At 41.9% G+C, this 19,063-nt stretch overlaps 2 protein-coding genes across 2 annotated transcripts in view; both read right to left on the bottom strand.

The window, feature by feature from the left end:
* The window catches only part of CDC42SE2 (CDC42 small effector 2), a 269,695-nt gene that overhangs the window by 124,364 nt on the left and 126,268 nt on the right, over window positions 1–19,063 (bottom strand). The window lies entirely within an intron of this gene.
* On the bottom strand, window positions 172–16,022 carry LYRM7 (LYR motif containing 7). Its single transcript, XM_065860995.2, has 5 exons — window positions 15,934–16,022; window positions 12,879–12,951; window positions 12,150–12,220; window positions 8,762–8,843; window positions 172–740 (listed from the first exon to the last, which is right to left on the bottom strand). Exons 1-5 carry the CDS (start codon window positions 15,949–15,951, stop codon window positions 655–657), a joined length of 330 nt encoding a protein of 109 aa, XP_065717067.1. The 5' UTR covers window positions 15,952–16,022; the 3' UTR covers window positions 172–654.

The following is a 19,063-nucleotide window of genomic DNA, read 5'->3' on the forward strand; positions in this document are numbered from 1 at the left end:
CAAGATAAAACAAAAACCTTCAATTAATAAACCATGTGATCTAAACCGACATCGTTAGGTTAGGTTGTGGCTGGGGTATCTTGTTCTGCCATCATCTAAGAACTCAAACCCTGTCACTCCTGCTCGTTCAAAGGTGTGGGGGAGAAGAAAAACACTACAAACACTCTCCCATCTGTAAAATCTCAATAATTTATTCAGATAAGCCTTAAGATCTGTCTGAAACATCACAGTATACTAATGCACAATTAATGACAGCTTCAGAAATCATGCTTTTGATGGTAAGTGCCACATTACTTCAAAGCAGCATATGATTGACAATAAACTGATAAATAAATATTATCAGGATTAAGAACTCCATTTAACTTGTATTTGGTTTTGAAAAACTCTGGGTTGCTAGGAAACAATATCTGACAACTGCCACAATTAAAAACATTTCTGGCTGAAATAACACAGTTCACCAGTGTATTTTTAAAAGAACTTTGAGTCTTGAGTTTCTGTGCAAGTATTAGTATCTTCCATAGAGGTGCATGATGATATCACAGCACACAATAACATTGGTGTCTTCGTTTCAGTCTCTCTTTTCCTGGTAACAATACTTAACTGTTTTTAAAATTTAGCTTTAACACAGGTATCCAGAGATCTCCTTACAGGATTTTAACCTTCTGGGGATTCACGCTTTTTTGATGGTTTATCAAAGTAAGGAGTATTGTCTTGTAGAAGATCCTTCCTGGGTATGAGCACTGCAATAGAAAAGAGTTCAAAAAATTAATACTAAATTTGACTTAGCCCTCTCTCACAATAACCTGGAATCTGATCTGTAATACTAATTTTGTCTTACCTATTTTAAAGGCCAACAGGAAAATAAAGCATCAAATGACTATTATGGCCATTATATCACCACAGAAGTGCAGTTTGCTACCGTTTTCTAATCATACACAATTTTAACCTCTTCCTGACTCTAAATTCTTGCCAACCAGCTCTTCAGAAACCAGCTTGTCCTTTCTTCATGAAGGGAAGGAGGAGCTCTGTCCTGTCAGATTTGCTCCAGTAGCAAAAATTAAAGCACAAACAACTAAAATCATACTGTACTCTGACTAGGTCAGACAACTGTGAAAGGTACAGTAAGCCTGTAAAACTGTGTGTGTTTGTGTGCATGTGTGCATAATGAGTAAGACTGGACTTGGCAGTGTTAGGTTAATGGTTAGACTTGATGACCTAAAAGTTCTTTTCCAACCAAAATGATCCTGTGATTCTGTGATTATTCTGTCCAACATGCATTGACATCCCATATTTTATAAGAAAGAAAACTGATTCCCTTGAAGGCGTGTTCCTTTTGCATATCCGTACTGATACTGACAAACTTAATAGGTTTCTAAGAGAATAGGTACATGAAACAGCAATACCAAAGAAAAACAGAATCGGATATGAAGTACAGAAAAGCAGAAATCCAAACAAATGAAGACTGAAAGAAGAATTTTAAACCTTCCTTTTCAAAGCTAAGTTTTGAACATACATTGCCAACACAGTGAATCAAAATCATCAAACATACTGCATGTGTGGTATATTACTAAAATGTAAGCTCTACTTGTATCAGCTTAATCTGAAATTAAAGCAAAATGTAGAGAAGAGACATTTGTATACTACTGAATAACAGACTGAAACATGAAAAAAACAAATGAGAAAAACTGTCTAATATGACTAACAAGCTCCTAATTGAAATTGTCTTCTCTTCTGTGAGAAAACCTCAGCCTAATTTCTTTTTTTCTTCAATTTTTAAAGATTTATCAGTGAATCCCAACATGACTATTCCCCACTGCATCTCAAATTATTTTTAAAGGATAACATTGTCCTGTGCACTGCTTCTAAGACAGCAGAGAATGGTTTCACTTATTAGGAAAAATGTTCCCCTTACCAACATTTATTCTCACTGTCTAAGACAAGTCTTTGGCTTTTTCTTTTCAGTTATTAAACAGTTACTTTAGAGATACAGGACTGAAATTAAAAGGAGGAAAAAACACAAGGTGTAGTTAAATTGTATATTTTTAGGTATAATACAAAAAGTTAAGAATCAAAATATTCTGACAGGAACTAACTTAAAGAAACTAGCAGCAGCACTAGATTTCTCAAACATTTTACCTAGTTCTGTGGTGTTCTGGTGTTCCCTCTCCCCTCCCTTTCTTTCACACAACATAGTAACTGATCACTTCAATCTTTTTTTGGACGGTAGAGGCAGCACAATGGCTTGGGAATAAGCAAGGAAATAATATATTTGGGCTGCATTTAAATTAGTAAGTATTTTACTACCTTGTCTTTTTTTTTTTTTCCCCAAATAGGCCAATATACTTTCTATTACTGCAAAATAAATCTTTACCTGCAAGGTTTCCAAAACAAACATGTAGCACCTAAGATGAAGCACTATGAAACATAAACTTTTCAATTGAGGTTGCTTATTTTTATTTGCCAACAAACAGCAACTCTAGCAGCCACATTAGGGCTACACTTCTACTTTGTTGTTGTTGGTAATAAATCTGTCCCAAGCCTCTCATTTAATACAAGATGATACCATAAAAGCAATGTAATTCATTTGGGACTATACAAGTCAGTGTAGAGCACAAAGATTAAGGATCAAAAAGGTTGATTTTGATCAGTTAAAACTTCTTCAATCAAAGCTGTACTGGAATTGAACACCGCTTCAATGTTCTGAGCAGACTCATACACCTTATATACCTACACAGGCATTCCCTACAACAAACTTCCTGAGAGAAACTGGCTCCTAGGTGCCAAAAAGCAGATCCACTTGATATTTTCATCATATGCAGGCACAAGATGTTTGGAGGGGGGACAGTCGGGACAGCTGACCCTGAGTGACCAAAGGGATATTGCATACCACATGGCATTGTGCTCAGCAGTAAAAGCTGGAAGAAGAAGGAAGAATGGGGAGGCATTTGCAGTGATCGTGTTTGTCCTCCCAAGTAACCATCTGGTGTGATGGAGCCCGGCTTTCCTGGGTACGGCTGAACACCTGCCTGCCCAAGGGAAGTAGTGAATTAACTTCTTACTTTGCTTCTCTGTGTTTGTGGCTTTTGCTTTACCTATTAAACTGGTTTTATTTCAACCCATGAGTTTGCTTACATTTTTGCTCCCCCATCCTACTGTGAAGAGTGAGCAAGTGGCTGTGTGGGGGGTAGCTGCTGGCTGGGGTTAAACCACAACACCACCTAGCCATAGATTCAACTGGAAGCTGAAGCCCCACCTCTGACTTTTTTCGTCATTTTAATCTCAGACACTGTTTCTTTACAAACAAGAAAGGATGGGAACAGTAGGGTGAGAGATTCAACAAAGTGAAGCAGTAGTGGAAACCACACCCATTTACAGGTAAAATTTTACACGGTGCACTGATGACGCTATTCACCATAAACTGCTATCAAAATATGTTGACAACTACTTCAACTCCCTAAAAATTCTGAACTTTTAGTTTCAGAGATTTTCTAATGGCTTACTCTGTGCTACCTGTGATGTTAATAATATATAAAGAGCTATACCAGGACTGCCTAATTCAGAGTGCTATATAAATAATCAAAGCTGGATTCTTAGGAAAGATGCAAACACACTAGAGGCCTGCTCAAAGAATGGCACATAGAAATAATGTTCTGTAACTGACCCATTTACAAAAATTCTTCATTGCCAGGACCTTTAAGAATTATTCATTGTGTAAACTCAAAAAGTACTTTTTTGGTATTAGCTTTGACTGTAAATTCCAACTTTACTGAATACTCTTTACATTTTAAATTTACCAGGACAAGTAAGAATATTTATCCATTCTATGCATTTTTTTTGTATTGTTCAATATTATTCTGTGAACTTCTGTCATGATGCTCTGGATTTCTTTTCTAAGCATTCCTGACCTTAAATTGGTGATTCACTACATCATTAAGACAAAATATTTCTCACTTCAATATATATTCCAAACACACACAAAACACACAGTTCTCAAACTGAAATGGCTGTTTCAAGATTATTGTATTGTTCTTACTGCAGTAAGATCAATTACAGAGAAGCAAAGCTTATATCTATCCAAAACAGATACAGAAAACAAACCAACAAAAAACCTAACCAAACCAACCTCCAAAACAAAACAACAAAAAAGAAGAATTGGCAAGAGACTGGATAATGACAACTCTTGCATTCATAAGCAGATCAAATACACTGTGTGTACAGACATACTCATTTTTTGCTGCACGACAAAATTTTCCTGGTTACTATCAGACTCTGGAAGACTTCTTCCTTCCCTACAAACCTCATTGCCATCCAGTCTCTAAGAAGTCTGCAGAATTAGGTGGTGACAATTGTATCACTTTTTGTTTATGGAGATTTTAAAGGAGGCAATATTAAAACTCTGCTACAGTCAAAACGGACAAACACTGCTACTCTCCTCTTCTCTGTTAAGTCAAGTCATTTCACTGTAAAAGGATATCAGTCAGAGAAGATGTCCCCTTTGTAAATCCTTGCTGGCAACTCCCAGTCCCCATGCAATTCTTAGAACATTTGGAAACAGCTTCCAGGAGTGGCTCAGCCACCTTCCCAGATATCAAGGTGAGGCTGACCAGTTTCCCAGATCTCATCCTCACTAACAAAGAGGGTCTGGTCGAAGCAGTAAAGGTTGAGGGCTGTCTGGGTTGCAGTGACAAGATGGTGGAGTTCAGCATCTTGTGTGGCAGGAACAGAATAGCAAGTAGAATTGAAACCCTGGACTTTAGCAGGGCTAACTTTGGCCTTTTCAAGCAATTGCTGGGGGAAATCCCATGGGCAAGACTGCTTGAAGGAAAAGGGGCCCAAGAGAGCTGGATTGCATTCAGAGATTGCTTCTTCCATGCTCAGGATCAGAGCATCCCCACACGTAGGAAGTCGAGGAAGGGAGCCAGGAGGCCTGTGTGGTTGAATAGGGATCTGTTGGGTATGCTCAAGCAGAAGAGGAGAGTTTACAGGTCATGGAAGCAGGGGCTGGCCACTTGGGAGGAATATAAGGCTGCTGTTAGAGGATGTAGGAAGGCAGCTAGGATAGCCAAGGCCTCCTTAGAATTACAGCTGGCGAGAGGGGTCAAGGACAGCAAGAAGAACTTTTTCAAATACATAGCAGATAAAACTAATACCAGAGCCAATGTAGGCCCACTGATGAATGAGGTGGGTGCCCTGGTGGCAGAAGACACAGAGAAGGCAGAATTGCTGAATGCCTTCTTTGTCTCTGTCTACTCTGCTGGAGGCTGTCCTGGGGAACCCTGTACCCCTGAGACCCCAGATGAAGCCAGGTCAATGGAGGAGTTTGCTTTAGTCGATTAGGACTGAGTTAGGGAGCAATTAAATAGTCTGGACATCCATAAATCCATGGGTCCGGATGGGATGCATCCACGGGTGCTGAGGGAGCTGGCTGAAGTCATTGCTGGACCGCTCTCCATCACTTTTGCCAAGTCTTGGGAAACGGGAGAGGTGCCTGAGGACTGGAGGAAAGCAAATGTCACTCCAGTCTTCAAAAAGGGCAAGAAGGAGGACCCCGGTAATTATAGACCGGTCAGCCTCACCTCTGTCCCTGGGAAAGTAATGGAACAGCTTATCCTTGGTGTCATCTCAAGGCACATCAGGGATAAGAGGGTCATTAGGGGCAGTCAGCATGGCTTTACCAAGGGTAAGTCATGCTTGACCAACCTCATAGCCTTTTATGAGAATGTAACAAGGTGGATGGATGATGGCAGAGCAGTGGATGTGGTCTACCTTGACTTCAGTAAAGCCTTTGATACAGTCTCTCACAGCATCCTCACAGCTAAATTGAGGAGGTGTGGTCTAGACAATAGAGTAGTGAGGTGGGTTGCAAACTGGCTTAAAGAGAGAAGCCAGAGAGTGGTGGTCAATGGTGCAGAGTCCAGTTGGAGGCCAGTATCTAGTGGAGTGCCTCAGGGGTCAGTACTGGGGCCAATATTATTCAATATATTCATTAACGATTTGGACGAGGGAATTGAGTGTACTATCAGCAAGTTTGCTGATGACACTAAGCTGGGAGGAGTGGCTGACACCCCAGAAGGCTGTGCTGCCATCCAGCGGGACCTGGACAGGCTGGAGAGTTGGGCGGGGAATAACCTGATGAAATTTAACAAGGGGAAGTGTAGAGTCCTGCATCTGGGCAGGAACAACCCCAGGTTCCAGTATAGGTTGGGAAATTACATATTAGAGAGCAGTGTGGGGGAAAGGGACCTGGGGGTCCTGGTGGACAACAGGAAGACCATGAGCCAGCACTGTGCCCTTGTGGCCAGGAAGGCCAATGGCATCCTCGGGTGTATTACAAGGGGGGTGGTCAGTAGATCGAGAGAGGTCCTCCTTCCCCTCTACTCCGCCCTGGTGAGACCCCATCTGGAAGATTGTGTCCAGTTCTGGGTCCCTCAGTTCAAGAAGGACAGGGAACTGCTGGAGAGGGTCCAGCGTAGGGCAACAAAGATGATTAAGGGAGTGGAGCATCTCCCTTATGAAGAAAGGCTGCAGGAGCTGGGTCTCTTTAGTTTGGAGGAGACTGAAGGGTGACCTTATTAATGTTTATAAATGTATAAAGGTTAAGTGCCACGAGGATGGAGCCAGGCTCTTCTCAGTGGCAAACAATGACAGGACAAGGGGTAATGGGATCAAGCTGGAACACAAGAGGTCCCACTTAAATTTGAGAAAGAACTTCTTCTCAGTGAGGGTGACAGAGCACTGGAACAGGCTGCCCAGGGAGGTTGCGGAGTCTCCTTCCCTGGAGACATTCAAAGCCTGCCTGGACACATTCCTGTGCGACCTCACCTAGGCGTTCCTGCTCCAGCAGGGGGATTGAACTAGATGATCTTTTGAGGTCCCTTCCAATCCCAAACATACTGTGATACTGTGATCTTCTCTCTTGTCCTTATTATAAAAAGAGGAGTGATATTTGCTTTCTTGCAGTCCTCAGGCAACTCCTCTAATCACCATGACCTTTCAAAGATGATCAAAAGTGGCCTTACAATGACAACGGACAGCTCCCTCATCACCCATGGGTGTATCACATCAGGTCCTGTGGATTTGTCTAAGGTCCATCTGTTCAAATCTTCCCCAGCCCTTTCCTGCTCTAACAAAAGTAAGTCATCCTCACTCCAGACATTCCCAATGATTCAAGGCCCATGACTTAGCAGTAAAGACTGAGGTGAAGAAGATACCAAGCACCTTGGTCTTTCTGTGTCCTTTATTACCAGTTCCCCTGCCCTATTCAGCTGTGGGCCCATATTTTCCCTCCTCTTCCTTCTGCTACTGATATATCCGTAGAAGCTGTTCTTGTGGTCCTTTACATTCCTTGCCAAGATGAAGTCCAGGTGGGCTCTGGCTGTCCTAACCCCAGCCCTATACACTCATACAGTACTAGAATATAAATCAGCATCTGAACATGAATTAATGGAATTCATGTGGCTTTTGTAAGGGATGTTCTGCATTACAGTCCCTGCTGGAGTTCTCTGAAGACCTATTGGGGGGCTGCCCCAACATGCTTGGATTCCCAGAAGTCCCTCAGTGAACGCTTTTAAGAAAACAACAGCCTTATTATAACAGAAGGTCTAGCATGGATAAGTCACTGGTTGAACTGTGGAAAGTGAACAATTAATGGACAGGTCTCCTAATGGAGAGATGTCTGAAGTTAAGTTCTACAAGTATTTTTGTTAGTATCTGTGCTGTTTAACAAATCTGGAAAACAACAGTCTTTAATGATCCATCCTGAATAAGAAATACATTTAAGTTGACAAGAACAAGTTCACGAGAGAGAAACCCACTGAGGAGAACTGAAACAGAAGCAATCCCTGGCTCAGGAAGTGCTGCCAGGTGTAAACAGTTGGAAAATGCAAAAATTCACTTCCTCTATTCCTGTTTCTACTGTCATCTGCCTGGGATCACTGTGGAAGACTAGACTTATCTTAGGCCTCAATCCAAATGGCTGTTCTAAAGTTAAATGCTTTATCAAATCTAAACCTGAAAACAGTTACACAAACTTAAAGACACCATTAAGAGAAACAAAACAATGTACACAGCTGAAAGTTTTCCTATCCTCTATCACACAGTTGTATGCTGAACCTACTAATTCTCTTGTGCTTCACTGTAAGACAAAAGAAATTCTAAACCAGGAACTAAAACTTCACAATTAGGTAGGCTTTTCATCAAGGCCATAGTTGTGTCATGAATCTTCCAAGGCATTATCTGAAACTTAAATTGCCAGAGTAAGGTTTTGGAAAAGAATACAATCCCCAAATAAAAAGCTATGTCATGGAGAGCACAAATAAATACTGTATTTGCTAATTCTCCACAGGCAGCTTCTTCCTACTTGGTAGAGCACGCACCTACAGGTATTGCAGCTAGGACATTTAAGCACACACAGACGGATGAGCCAGTATATGTGTGCTGAATTGCTACGTAATTGCTATTGCTCCTAATACTTAAGCTACAACTTTTTTCCTCTCTATGAGGGCATTTAATGCACGCACTGCATGTTTTCTAGCAGCCTCTGTATTTCAAAATATTTGTGTAGAAACTTTGTACCTTTGCAACCTCCCCCTGTTCCAGGTAAAGCCATTAGTCAACAGGCTTAAATTAAGGGTTTGGGCAGAGAAATGACAGACAGACAGACTTCCGTCCTCTCTGTTCCTTTACACAGTTTTCAAGTTTCGTATTCATTTAGTGAACTACAACAGCTTAAAATATATTTTTAGCATGCAGCTTTACTCACATATTTTGTCGGAATCTGTGTGAACTCCCTGAATAACAGAAGTTCTGAGAATCACTTCAACATCTGAAGCTACTTTCAGAAGCTAGTAAAAAGAAAAACACACAACAACAAAAAACAACAGAATAATTTAAATTATATGAAATTATTCCTGAAGACATTTTCCATACTAAACAGCTATTCAAATAATAAAACCAGTCAGTTCTATTACTCAGTTAGTTACGCACTATCTATACATAGATTTTACTTTGGGGATCCTGGAATAACTTATAGGTTGATATACAGGCTATCTTGACATACAGCGCGAGAAGAAGTAAACTTCTGCTCAGTAACATACAGCAGTATAAAATCTATATACCCAATGAAAACTGCACATCAATAAGGTGGAATCCAACTATCAAAACAAGTAACTAGTTTCCAGTGACCACAGACATCGGTGAATGCCTCAATACGTTTGACTGCACCTAGTGAAAGGCAAATCTTGTTCTTCCAACATTCCTGTTCATTAAATTTGGAGGCAAAAATACGGGCAAAACATGAAAAGAATTAAGAATACTGAAGTTTCACAGAAAAACAGTACAGGAACAAGGCTCTACCTAAACATTTGAAAAGGCACTAATATTTGGCAAAAGGCCTAGGATCCTTTCCCTCATCCAGAGCAGAAGCAGAAGCATTCTTGCTAGTTTTGCTGAGTGATTAAGAGAATCCAAATAGTTTTTTTTTATTTCTGTGTCAGAAATAAATGAAAATGCACAAGTGAGACCCTTTGTGAGACATGCGTACACTAGGTATTAGTGTGTACCAACAGAAGTGGATCTTTGCAAGAGTTAGAGCTCAAGGCTCGACATGTACACAGAATTTCTCCTCTCCCTTTCCATGGGTTTGTACCAGCTACCTTACTGAATGTCTATTAGCAGCTAGGCTGCATGCTCCTGGCACACACCTTCTTCTTCAGATTCATCTTAAAGGAATTCTGCTATTTGCTCTGAGACTACTTCACAAACAAGCCAAATCACAGGGAGTGGCAATAACCAAGGTAACTTCGGAAGTGCACTCCTGATCAGAACTAAAATGCTGCAACAGATTCAGCTGACACATCTCACATTCTGATACTGCAGACAGTCACCCCTTCCTGTTGAGGTTACTACATGACTCAATATTTGATGTCATATTAGAGGACATTTCTGACAAAATAAAATGCACATTTGGTTGGTCAATATTAGTTTTTTTTAGCTGCTGTACAAAGCAGAACACTAACACCCCTGTGTTTATGCAAATGTACAAATTCCCACAGTCCTGTTTATAATTTGATCCAGTTCATCTGCCTCTGAGTCTATTCAGTGTATATATATATGTTTACATAATAAATATGGCAGGTTCTATGATGTTCTAGGATTCTGTACTTGTGATGAAAGTCTAGAATTTCTTCCACTGACACATTTAATACAGATATAATAGAATGTCCTGAATTGGAAGGGACTCACAAGGATCATCAAGCACAACTCCTGTCCCTGCACAGGACAACCCCACAGTTCACACCACGTGTCTGAGGGCATTGTCCAGTCTCTTCTTGAACACTGTCAGGCTTGGGGCCATGACACCTCCCTGGGGAGCCTGTTCCAGTGCTCCACCACCCTCTGGGGGAAGAACCTTTTCCTAATGTCCAACCTAAACCTTCCCTGGCACATCTTCCTGTCATTCCCTTGGGTTCTGTCACTGGTGACCAGAGAGAAGAGATCAGCATCTGGCCCTCCTCCTCCCCTTGTGAGGAAGCTGTAGCCGCCATGAGGTCTCCCCATAGTCTCCTCTTCCTCAGGCCGAACAAACCAAGTGACTTTAGTTGCTCCTCATATGGCTTCCCCTCTAAACCCTTCAGCAACGCCATAGCCCTCTTCTGGACACTCTCCAGTAGCTTTGTATCTTTTTTATCCTGTGGTACCCCAAACTGCACACAGTGCTCCAGGTGAGGCCGCACCGGTGCAGAGCAGAGCGGAACAATCACCTCCCTCGCCCGGCTGGCAATGCTGTGCTTGATGCACCCCAGGACACGGGTGGCCCTCTTGGCTGCCAGGGCACTGTTGGCTCATGTTCAGCTTGCCATCGACCAGAATCTCCAGATCCCTCTCTGCAGAGCTGCTTTCCAGCATTTTGTCCCCCAGTCTGTATGTACAGCCGGGGTTGCCATGTCTCAGGTGCAAAATCCAGGACTTGCCCTTGTTGATCTTCACGCAGCTGGTGACTGTCCATTTCTCTATCTAGAACCCTCTGCAACCTCTGTTAACCCATGCTAAAAAGTTACATACGTGTATTTTGCAGGTTGTCATCCCTAATAAATAAAGCTTTAAAAATTACAGCAAGCATTTGTTCTGTGTATCTACAACAAAAAGAACATACAATTTAATGGCTCAGACACTGGAAACACAAAGACACAAGTATTACTATAGGGGCCTAACAACAAGCAGAAATGCTAGAAAGTCCTACCTAAATGCTAAGAGCTATTAATGTTACTGTCCAGTGGCTGGTATGATGCAAAGTTTTAGATTTACTTCTGCAAAGGACAGATGGAGGCACTTTCTTCCAATTAGTGCCCAGTGACAATGCAAATAGAATCAGTTAAAAGGCTGAATGACAAGGCCTGAATTATTCACTCTGTATGGACGTTAAGAACTAAAAATATCTAAAATACAGATGTTTCATTTCAGGCATCAGTAAGCTTTAGAAAAATGACTCAGTAAAAAGTGTTAAGATAACAACGAGCAAAGGTAACTCACACAGTGAGTTAACAGAACATTTTACTCCTTTTAATGCACCATCAGAAAAGAAAAAGCAAAAATCCCAGTAGTATAATTGATACCTCAGCATTACAATAATCATGATTATTTGGCTTTTTTTTTGCCTCCAATGAAAGATGTTGCCTCATTTGTAATCAGGAACCAAAGCAATTCTCATGTCTGCCAGTAACTGAGCAGACTATTTAATTTTTCTGTACTTTCTGTGCTTGCCTATCCAACAAAGACCAAGCAAATTTAAGTGAACACAGCTCAGATAGACATTATGAGCCAAGTATAAAAAGTATTCACACGAAAATAGCAACGTAGACCATTTTTTCCCATAATTTTATCAGAAGCTTCAAAATATGCATATTGAACTACCAGAAGACATTTTCTCATTATGTATTTTTGAATGTGCAAAATTCTATAACATACTATTAATACCAATGGACATATCAATATACCTATAAACTAAGATCCATGTAAAAGCCTTTTCAAACTCATCTGGCTCTCATAATGTCTCAGTTAGTGCTCACATTAGTTTAGAGATCCTTTAAGTAAATATCTCATATACAAGTACTTCTATGCAAAGCGGAAAAAACAATGAAAACAGGAAGTACCTCATTTATCTTCTCTTCAGATGTCTCATATTGGTTATTCCTGAATTCTTCATTTATCTTTTGTCTTGCAGCTATATAAGGTAAACAAAAAAACATAAAGCGCAAACAACAACAACAAAATCTATCTTGTCTTTGTCACTTCCTCAAAGGTCAGAATTCTAAGTCCTTTATAGAACCTTCCTGGTACACTCTGCCTCAAGTATGTTAATATAAAATTTCTATGGAATTCAGGTGATGCTGTAATTTAAGTTGACTGTTACAGGAACATGATTGCCTATCCAGCATTCTGACCTTAAAAATAACTAACATACAGAAGTCACTACTACAAGTTGGTTTACTAAAAAATCAATATTTATCCCCTGAGGAACAACTGTACATAAAATCAACTCAAATGCTTAGTACATTTAAAAATGTTTTGCTGGGCTGAAGAGAGGAAATAAAAAAAAAAAGGGGGGGGGGGGGCAGTGAGGGGGAACCAGGAAGATCACCAAGGTTCCAAAAAGATATGTTTTCCTTAAGAAACAGAGTTTGAGTGCTTGAGTCTCACAACCAGGTTTTTGTTTCAAATTAATGGATGTCTGGTTGTGGACACACAAGTTTTCCCAATGATTATGCATAAAATGTGGAAGGCAATAATTTACAGAATGAATATGTTAAGAATTCTCTGTATTTAGAGAAGGTCCCACCGAAACATAGTAAGCATCCACCACACAAAAAAATCTCTCTTACCTTCAAGAGCTCTGGTATCATTTTTAAAAACTTCTTGCCGGGTTCTGTGTAGTAATTTAAAAAGCTTCAAAACCTGTCAATACAACATAATAGAATTAGCTTGTTTGCTAGCAGAATTCTTAGTCAAAATGAACATGTAGTTTAAGAGTGTTCTAGTTGATATTTCAGGTTCTTTCCATTTAGAACAGAACTTGATATGGAATCAGTATCTAAGATATTTTACCTCAGTTTCTGATCAAATAGCTTGTAGCCAAAGCAGATGTGAAGAAATCAAAACCCTTGATAGTTCTATATGCTTCAAATTAATCCAAGATGCTAGAGAGTACTAGCACCACACCCCTAAATAATCATTTGGCATGACAGGAATATAATCCTGAAAATACATTGATGCAAACATGTTTATTTTGCCAATAACAAAAACACATAACAGAATTGGAATAACTCTAAAAGTCAAGTCACCTGAAGGAACTATCAAGGGTAGATCACTGGATATTTTCAGATTACAAAAAAAAGGTAGAAATATAAATGGCTGCAGTATTCTCACATTTGCAAGCCAATGTAAGAAAAGTGAATTTCAAAAAGATCTCCAACTGTGTATTAACTAATTCAACAATTATTTTTCATGTCTCCGTATAATATCTAGATATAATCTTCTACAGGTGATGTGGCAAAACCAACTTAAACCAAAGTCCTTCTCACGCTAGAAATTAAGATTTACAATGTAGAGATAACACACCTCAGCATGTACATTAAGTAAAACCCCCAAGAATCACAACTCACAGTCATGCTGTTTTGGCTATTTATACAAGCAGACCGTAATGAAATTAAAGAAATCCCAAAGTTCTTATCAGAATTCATTGATGTTTGTCAGAGATTGAAAAGAATCTGTGACAAGCACAGAAAAAGTGAAACCAAACTTGACAACAAGACAAGATACATTTTGAAATTATTTCTAGTACTTTCTAGTGTGTTTTTACATCTTTAGAAGGCACAATTCTGGGTAGCTTATGACAATCTTAAATTGTTTTGTCATAATTCATATTCCAAAAACGTCTTAGAAGGATGTAGAGGAAACAGAGGGCTGTAACTGAGGAATAACCATCTTCTTCATCAGCATGGGCTGTATTTGTGAGCGGGAGATGCAAAACACTATCCCCTAAAGGTGAAAACCCAATAAAAACACCTCAGCAGTGCCTTGAAAAAAATGTTGCCTCTGCTTTAAATCTGCTAATGACAGAGAGCAGAACTGCAAGCTTCTCTGAAAGCTACTACTTTCAACAGATGTCAACACACTTTTACATTTTCAAGCTAAGTTCTCACCCTCCAGTCAGCTGGTCACTTGGCTACACATTGAGATAATTCATCCAGAAGTGTACACACACAAAAAGACAGTTTTGAGAAAGAAGACATAAAACAGTAAGAAGAGGCAACCTTCCAGTCTACTGCTGCTTCTTTAACATAATACTACCACAACTTTAGTGCTATTAAGGGACAACCTACACGTATGAACAAATTCAAATCTCACTTCACGTGGATTAGACCATGTCATTGTTTCCACTGTGAGTTATGATTTAGTCTCCTGTTGAGTATATGATACTGCACTACAAATGTTTATGGAAAGAGGACAAATCAGTGCATTCTCAATTGCTTGAGAGTCTCAGGAACATTTAAGAAAAAAACTTTTGTCACTTTTACAAGAGTTAGTATGTCACCTGACAATCAGTTAAATCAACCTGAGCAGAGACATATAGAAGAGAACATGGACTCTGGTAATTTCTTTTCAGCTTCTGTGTCTTTAATAATTAGCAACTGAACAGAATAATGTTGCCTCTAATCGCAGCATTCCCCAGATGGCTGAATCTGTGGAAAGTAAACCAACAGAATTAAAACCCAACAAATACATTTCTTGCTCTGTAGACCTATTTTAAGAGATTTGACTAAATCATTTAGACAGGACATCCTGAAGCATTTCTACCCCACAGTATTTTCTCCATCTTCGCAAACAGTAAAATTAATATTACAAATGGTTTTGGGTGAAAGACATATGTTGTGAAACCTGCAGGAGTGTTTTACGGTTATTCTGAACTCTTTGATCAACGATTTTCTGGCGTCTTCCTCTGTTACTTGCAAATTTCTGCAGACCCCTCCTGGAAAGTTCTTCACCACATTGGAGTAGATGACTTTGAAACAAGATATATTAATGCAGGCTCCCTTGAGCTCTACAGGCATCTGAAGAAACACAGAATTTCCCTAATACATCCATGTAGTAGTATCCCTAATACTAAGCTTTAGAACACTTTTAAAACAGGGGCTCAACTCCCCCTGCCAAATACTCTATGTTGCAAAGATGAAAGGTTTAAACAAGTCCCCTATCTTTGCTTTTCTCCATCTTCTCATCACAATTCATTCTCTTTATGTATATTAACTTCCACTTGTAGTCTCTCAACATGTTCCTTTTTCCACGACAGACTTTGCATGCAGAACTCCATGTTCGATTACCCAATGTCATGTCCTTTTTGGCCTGAAAGCCTCTGCTGCTGATGCTCAGAATGCATGCCAGGAACTGCTAAGAAAAATGTTCCTGCCCTCCAACGGCATACAGGGAAAAATTCCCCTGGGTATATAAGGTGTCTAGTTATTATTTACATGCTAGTGTTGCAAATTTGAGAGGGAATGCACTATCATCAACTCCAAGCACGGCGGCCACCAGGCAGCGCAGGAGGGACTAAAACCCGGGACACGGCGGCAACCACCCGCCTGTGGCACGCTGCGGAAAGACGGACTCCCCGCTTCACGTAGGGCGCAGGCCGGACGGGGTGGGCAGGGTAGGCCCCATGGCCGCTGTGAGGAGGGGGCCGGCAACCACCGCCGCCGCCTCAAACGGGGCCGGTCCTGCGCAGACCCTCCCCGGCTCCAATTCACTCGAGGCGAACCCCGAACACCGCGAAGGCCCCGCTCTCCCCCGGCTGCCTCGGAAGACACGGCCAAGATGTCGCCGCACCAGGACACACCGAGTCCCCCGCTTCCCCCGCCGCGCATGCGCGCCGAAGCTCACCCGCCCGCGGCTCGCCATGGCGACCGCCGTTCTCTTCCGGTCCGGGAGAGCGGGGAAGTGACGAATTAACACGTTCCACGCCCTCCTCCTCCCCCGCCGCCACGCTACCGGTGCCGCCGCCCACGCTGCCCCGCCGGGCGCCACTCGCCGCCGCCCGTGTTCCGGGCACTCTATGCCCCGCCGCGGGCGCTCCGGGGCGGCCAATCGAACCCCTGCTGCCTTCGCTGGTGGCTCTGCCAGGCACAAAATAAATAACGTGTTTGCACCTGCTTCCCTCTGAAGAAAGATGTCATAGTTTCAAACGCATGACTGGAAAGCCATCAGTTTGTGGCCAACACGTTATTTTGCACCGCTGGCCGTTACTTCCCAGAAGCACTCGATTGAATTTAAATTGATACGGAGATAACCAACGATTATTTACCAGAACTGATTGGACCGTTTGATACCTTGCTTGAACATCTTTTCTCTTGGAGAGAATACTCTGATGGGGGCTGTATGGGGATAGAGCGGAAGATTTGGCAAGGAGATTTGTTAAATGTAAATATGCTCAAGTGACTTGCACCTGTCTGTAGAAGCAGCACATACATGACACTAATTGTTTTACTGACCTTGTGTCCTTGATGAGTAGAACCTCCATGTTAGATAACATAGGCCTGTGAGAAACTCTAGGCACCTTATCACTATGTCTGAGATTCCTGCTTTGTTGTGAGAAAGAGCGGGAAGCTGCACCTGCCTGAAACCTTGAAATACAGGAGAGCTCAGCAGACCCAGCGATCTTCCAGCAGGATTGAACTGACCAGTGCCTGTGTCCCCGCTGGTGTCATCTCTGCCTGGGAGCTTAGGTGTGGCTTCAGATATCCCCCAGTAGAGAGGTAAATAAAATAAAACTTGCTCTTTGCAAATGCATTCGTGGCCTCTTGCTCTTCTTGCAACATGCCTGCGTATGTGTACACAGCGGCTGAATAACAACTACAACATTGAAACAATTACCCTGTTTTTATGCCTGCTGAAGTTGGACATGAACCCAGCCTAACACTGGAAAAAACCCAGGCATGGTTCTTTACGTGACCTAAAGAAGAATCACAGAATCAGAGAATGATTGGGGTTGGAAGGGACCTCTGGAGATCATCTAGTCCAGCCCATCTGCTAAAGCAGGTTCACCCAGAGCAGATCGCACAGGAATGTGTCCAGGCAGGTCTTGAATTTCTCCAGAGAAGAAGACTCCACAACCTCTCTGGGCACCCTGTTCCAGTGCCCTGGCACACTCAAAGAAGTTTCTCCTCATGTTCAGGTGGAACCTCCTATGATTCAGTCTGTGCCCTTTGCCTCTCATCCTATTGTTGGGCACCACTGCCAGGAGGCTGGTCCCATCCTCTTGACACCCACCCTTGGGATATTTATAGACATTAATGAGGTCCCCTCTCAGCCTTCTCTTCTCCAGGCTAAACAGACTCAGCTCTCTCAGTCTCTCCTTATAAGAAAGATGCTCTAGGCCCCTAATCTTCTTTGTAGCCCACCACTGGACTCCTTCTAGTAATTCCTTGTCCTTCTTGAACTGGGGAGCCCAGAACTGGACACAGTACTCCACATGAGGCCACACCAGGGAAGAGCAGAGGGGGAGGATAATGTCCCTTGACCTGCTGGTCACACTTTTCATAATGCACCCCAGAATACCATTGGCCTTCTTGGCCACAAGGACACATTGTTCACTAGTGATCAACCTGTTGTCACGCAGAACTCCAACTCCTTCTCTGTAGCGCTGCTGTCTAGCAGGTCCACCCCTAACCTGTACTGGTGCCTGGGGTTGTTCCTCCCCAGGTGCAGGACCCTACAGTGCCCCTGTTGAACTTCATCAGGTTCTTCTCTGGCCAGTAGTTACAGGTTTTGACACCAGATGACAGGTGTCAGGGCCCTGAGTACACTAAGAACCCTCAGGGGCCGGACCAGCCTGCTGCCCAGGACCCCATGTCGGCCCCCATGGCCTGTGACAGCACAGGTGGGCTGGTCTCCAGCTCTGCCATGGCCTCAAGGGTGGCCTGGCATGTGGGGGTTCAGCGATCAGCACCGTGTGTTCACAAGATTCTGTTGTACATGAGGACATGGAGGCTCCATCCTCTAAATTTTTCTACTTTATTACAGATTACCACAAAAATCACCACTAGCAAGAGTACCTATGATTAACAAAGCAAACGCAGATCTATCTCAAGCTATTTCAAATTACTGTCAGCAATCAGTAATAGCAGCAATCAGTTGTATAGCAACAACCAAATAGGTATTTACTATTGCAGGTTACTACAAACTTCCTGTGAGTTAAGCAATTTATCAACAATATAATAGCAGATATATTATGACAGATGACTTGTGTGGACACATAATACCAGTATGAAGTGAATTTCAGAAAAAGTGGAGGACACACCATCCCAGAGCGGGAAGGGCAGACCAAACTGACCCCAGAGTCTCAGCAGGGAGTCTGGAGTCAAGCAGGTGTCCACGGTGGGAGTCCAAGATCGCACAGAAAGTTTCTGCAGGGAGTTCAGCCTGTGTAAGAAAGGAGAAGAATGTGCAGCACAGGATGTTCTCAGAGAGAGAATCTGCATTTTGGAAAAAATTAAGTCATTTTTCTATCATAGAGACATAAGAAGACGTAGGACACCACCACTGTGAGCAGCCAACAGGTGCTGTTAATTTCTGTTTTCCACCTGGAACAGTCAATAGATGATGATGTTTGCTGGTCTTTTAGATCAGTTTTATTTTGTCAGACTGTTTTCCCTTTTCCCAGACTATTTTTTCACCTTTTTCAGATGAAAAGTTGCTGTTACAGCTCCTTGTTTCTATGCTTATTGACGGTATTTGAGGATGTCTTTGTTTTCTAGGTATGCAGCTGCTTGCCTTGCTCAGCCCAGCCATCCCAGGGCTGTGTCTGGTACTTTTAGACTCAATTGCTGTCCTCCAGAAAACGAAACAAACTTGTGCTTCAGCAGCACTTCACCAAGCATTAGCTACAGGAAGCAGAAAGATTTTAAACGTCCTCAACTCCACTGCTTTGCTAGACTTCTAGCTTCAATATACAGTCTATTTCATTGTTTAATTGAAATTACATTCAAAGCTAATTGAAGTGAAGGAACACTAA

The sequence above is a fragment of the Patagioenas fasciata genome, chromosome Z, assembly GCF_037038585.1.
Source record: "Patagioenas fasciata isolate bPatFas1 chromosome Z, bPatFas1.hap1, whole genome shotgun sequence".
In the NCBI taxonomy this organism is placed as follows: domain Eukaryota; kingdom Metazoa; phylum Chordata; class Aves; order Columbiformes; family Columbidae; genus Patagioenas; species Patagioenas fasciata.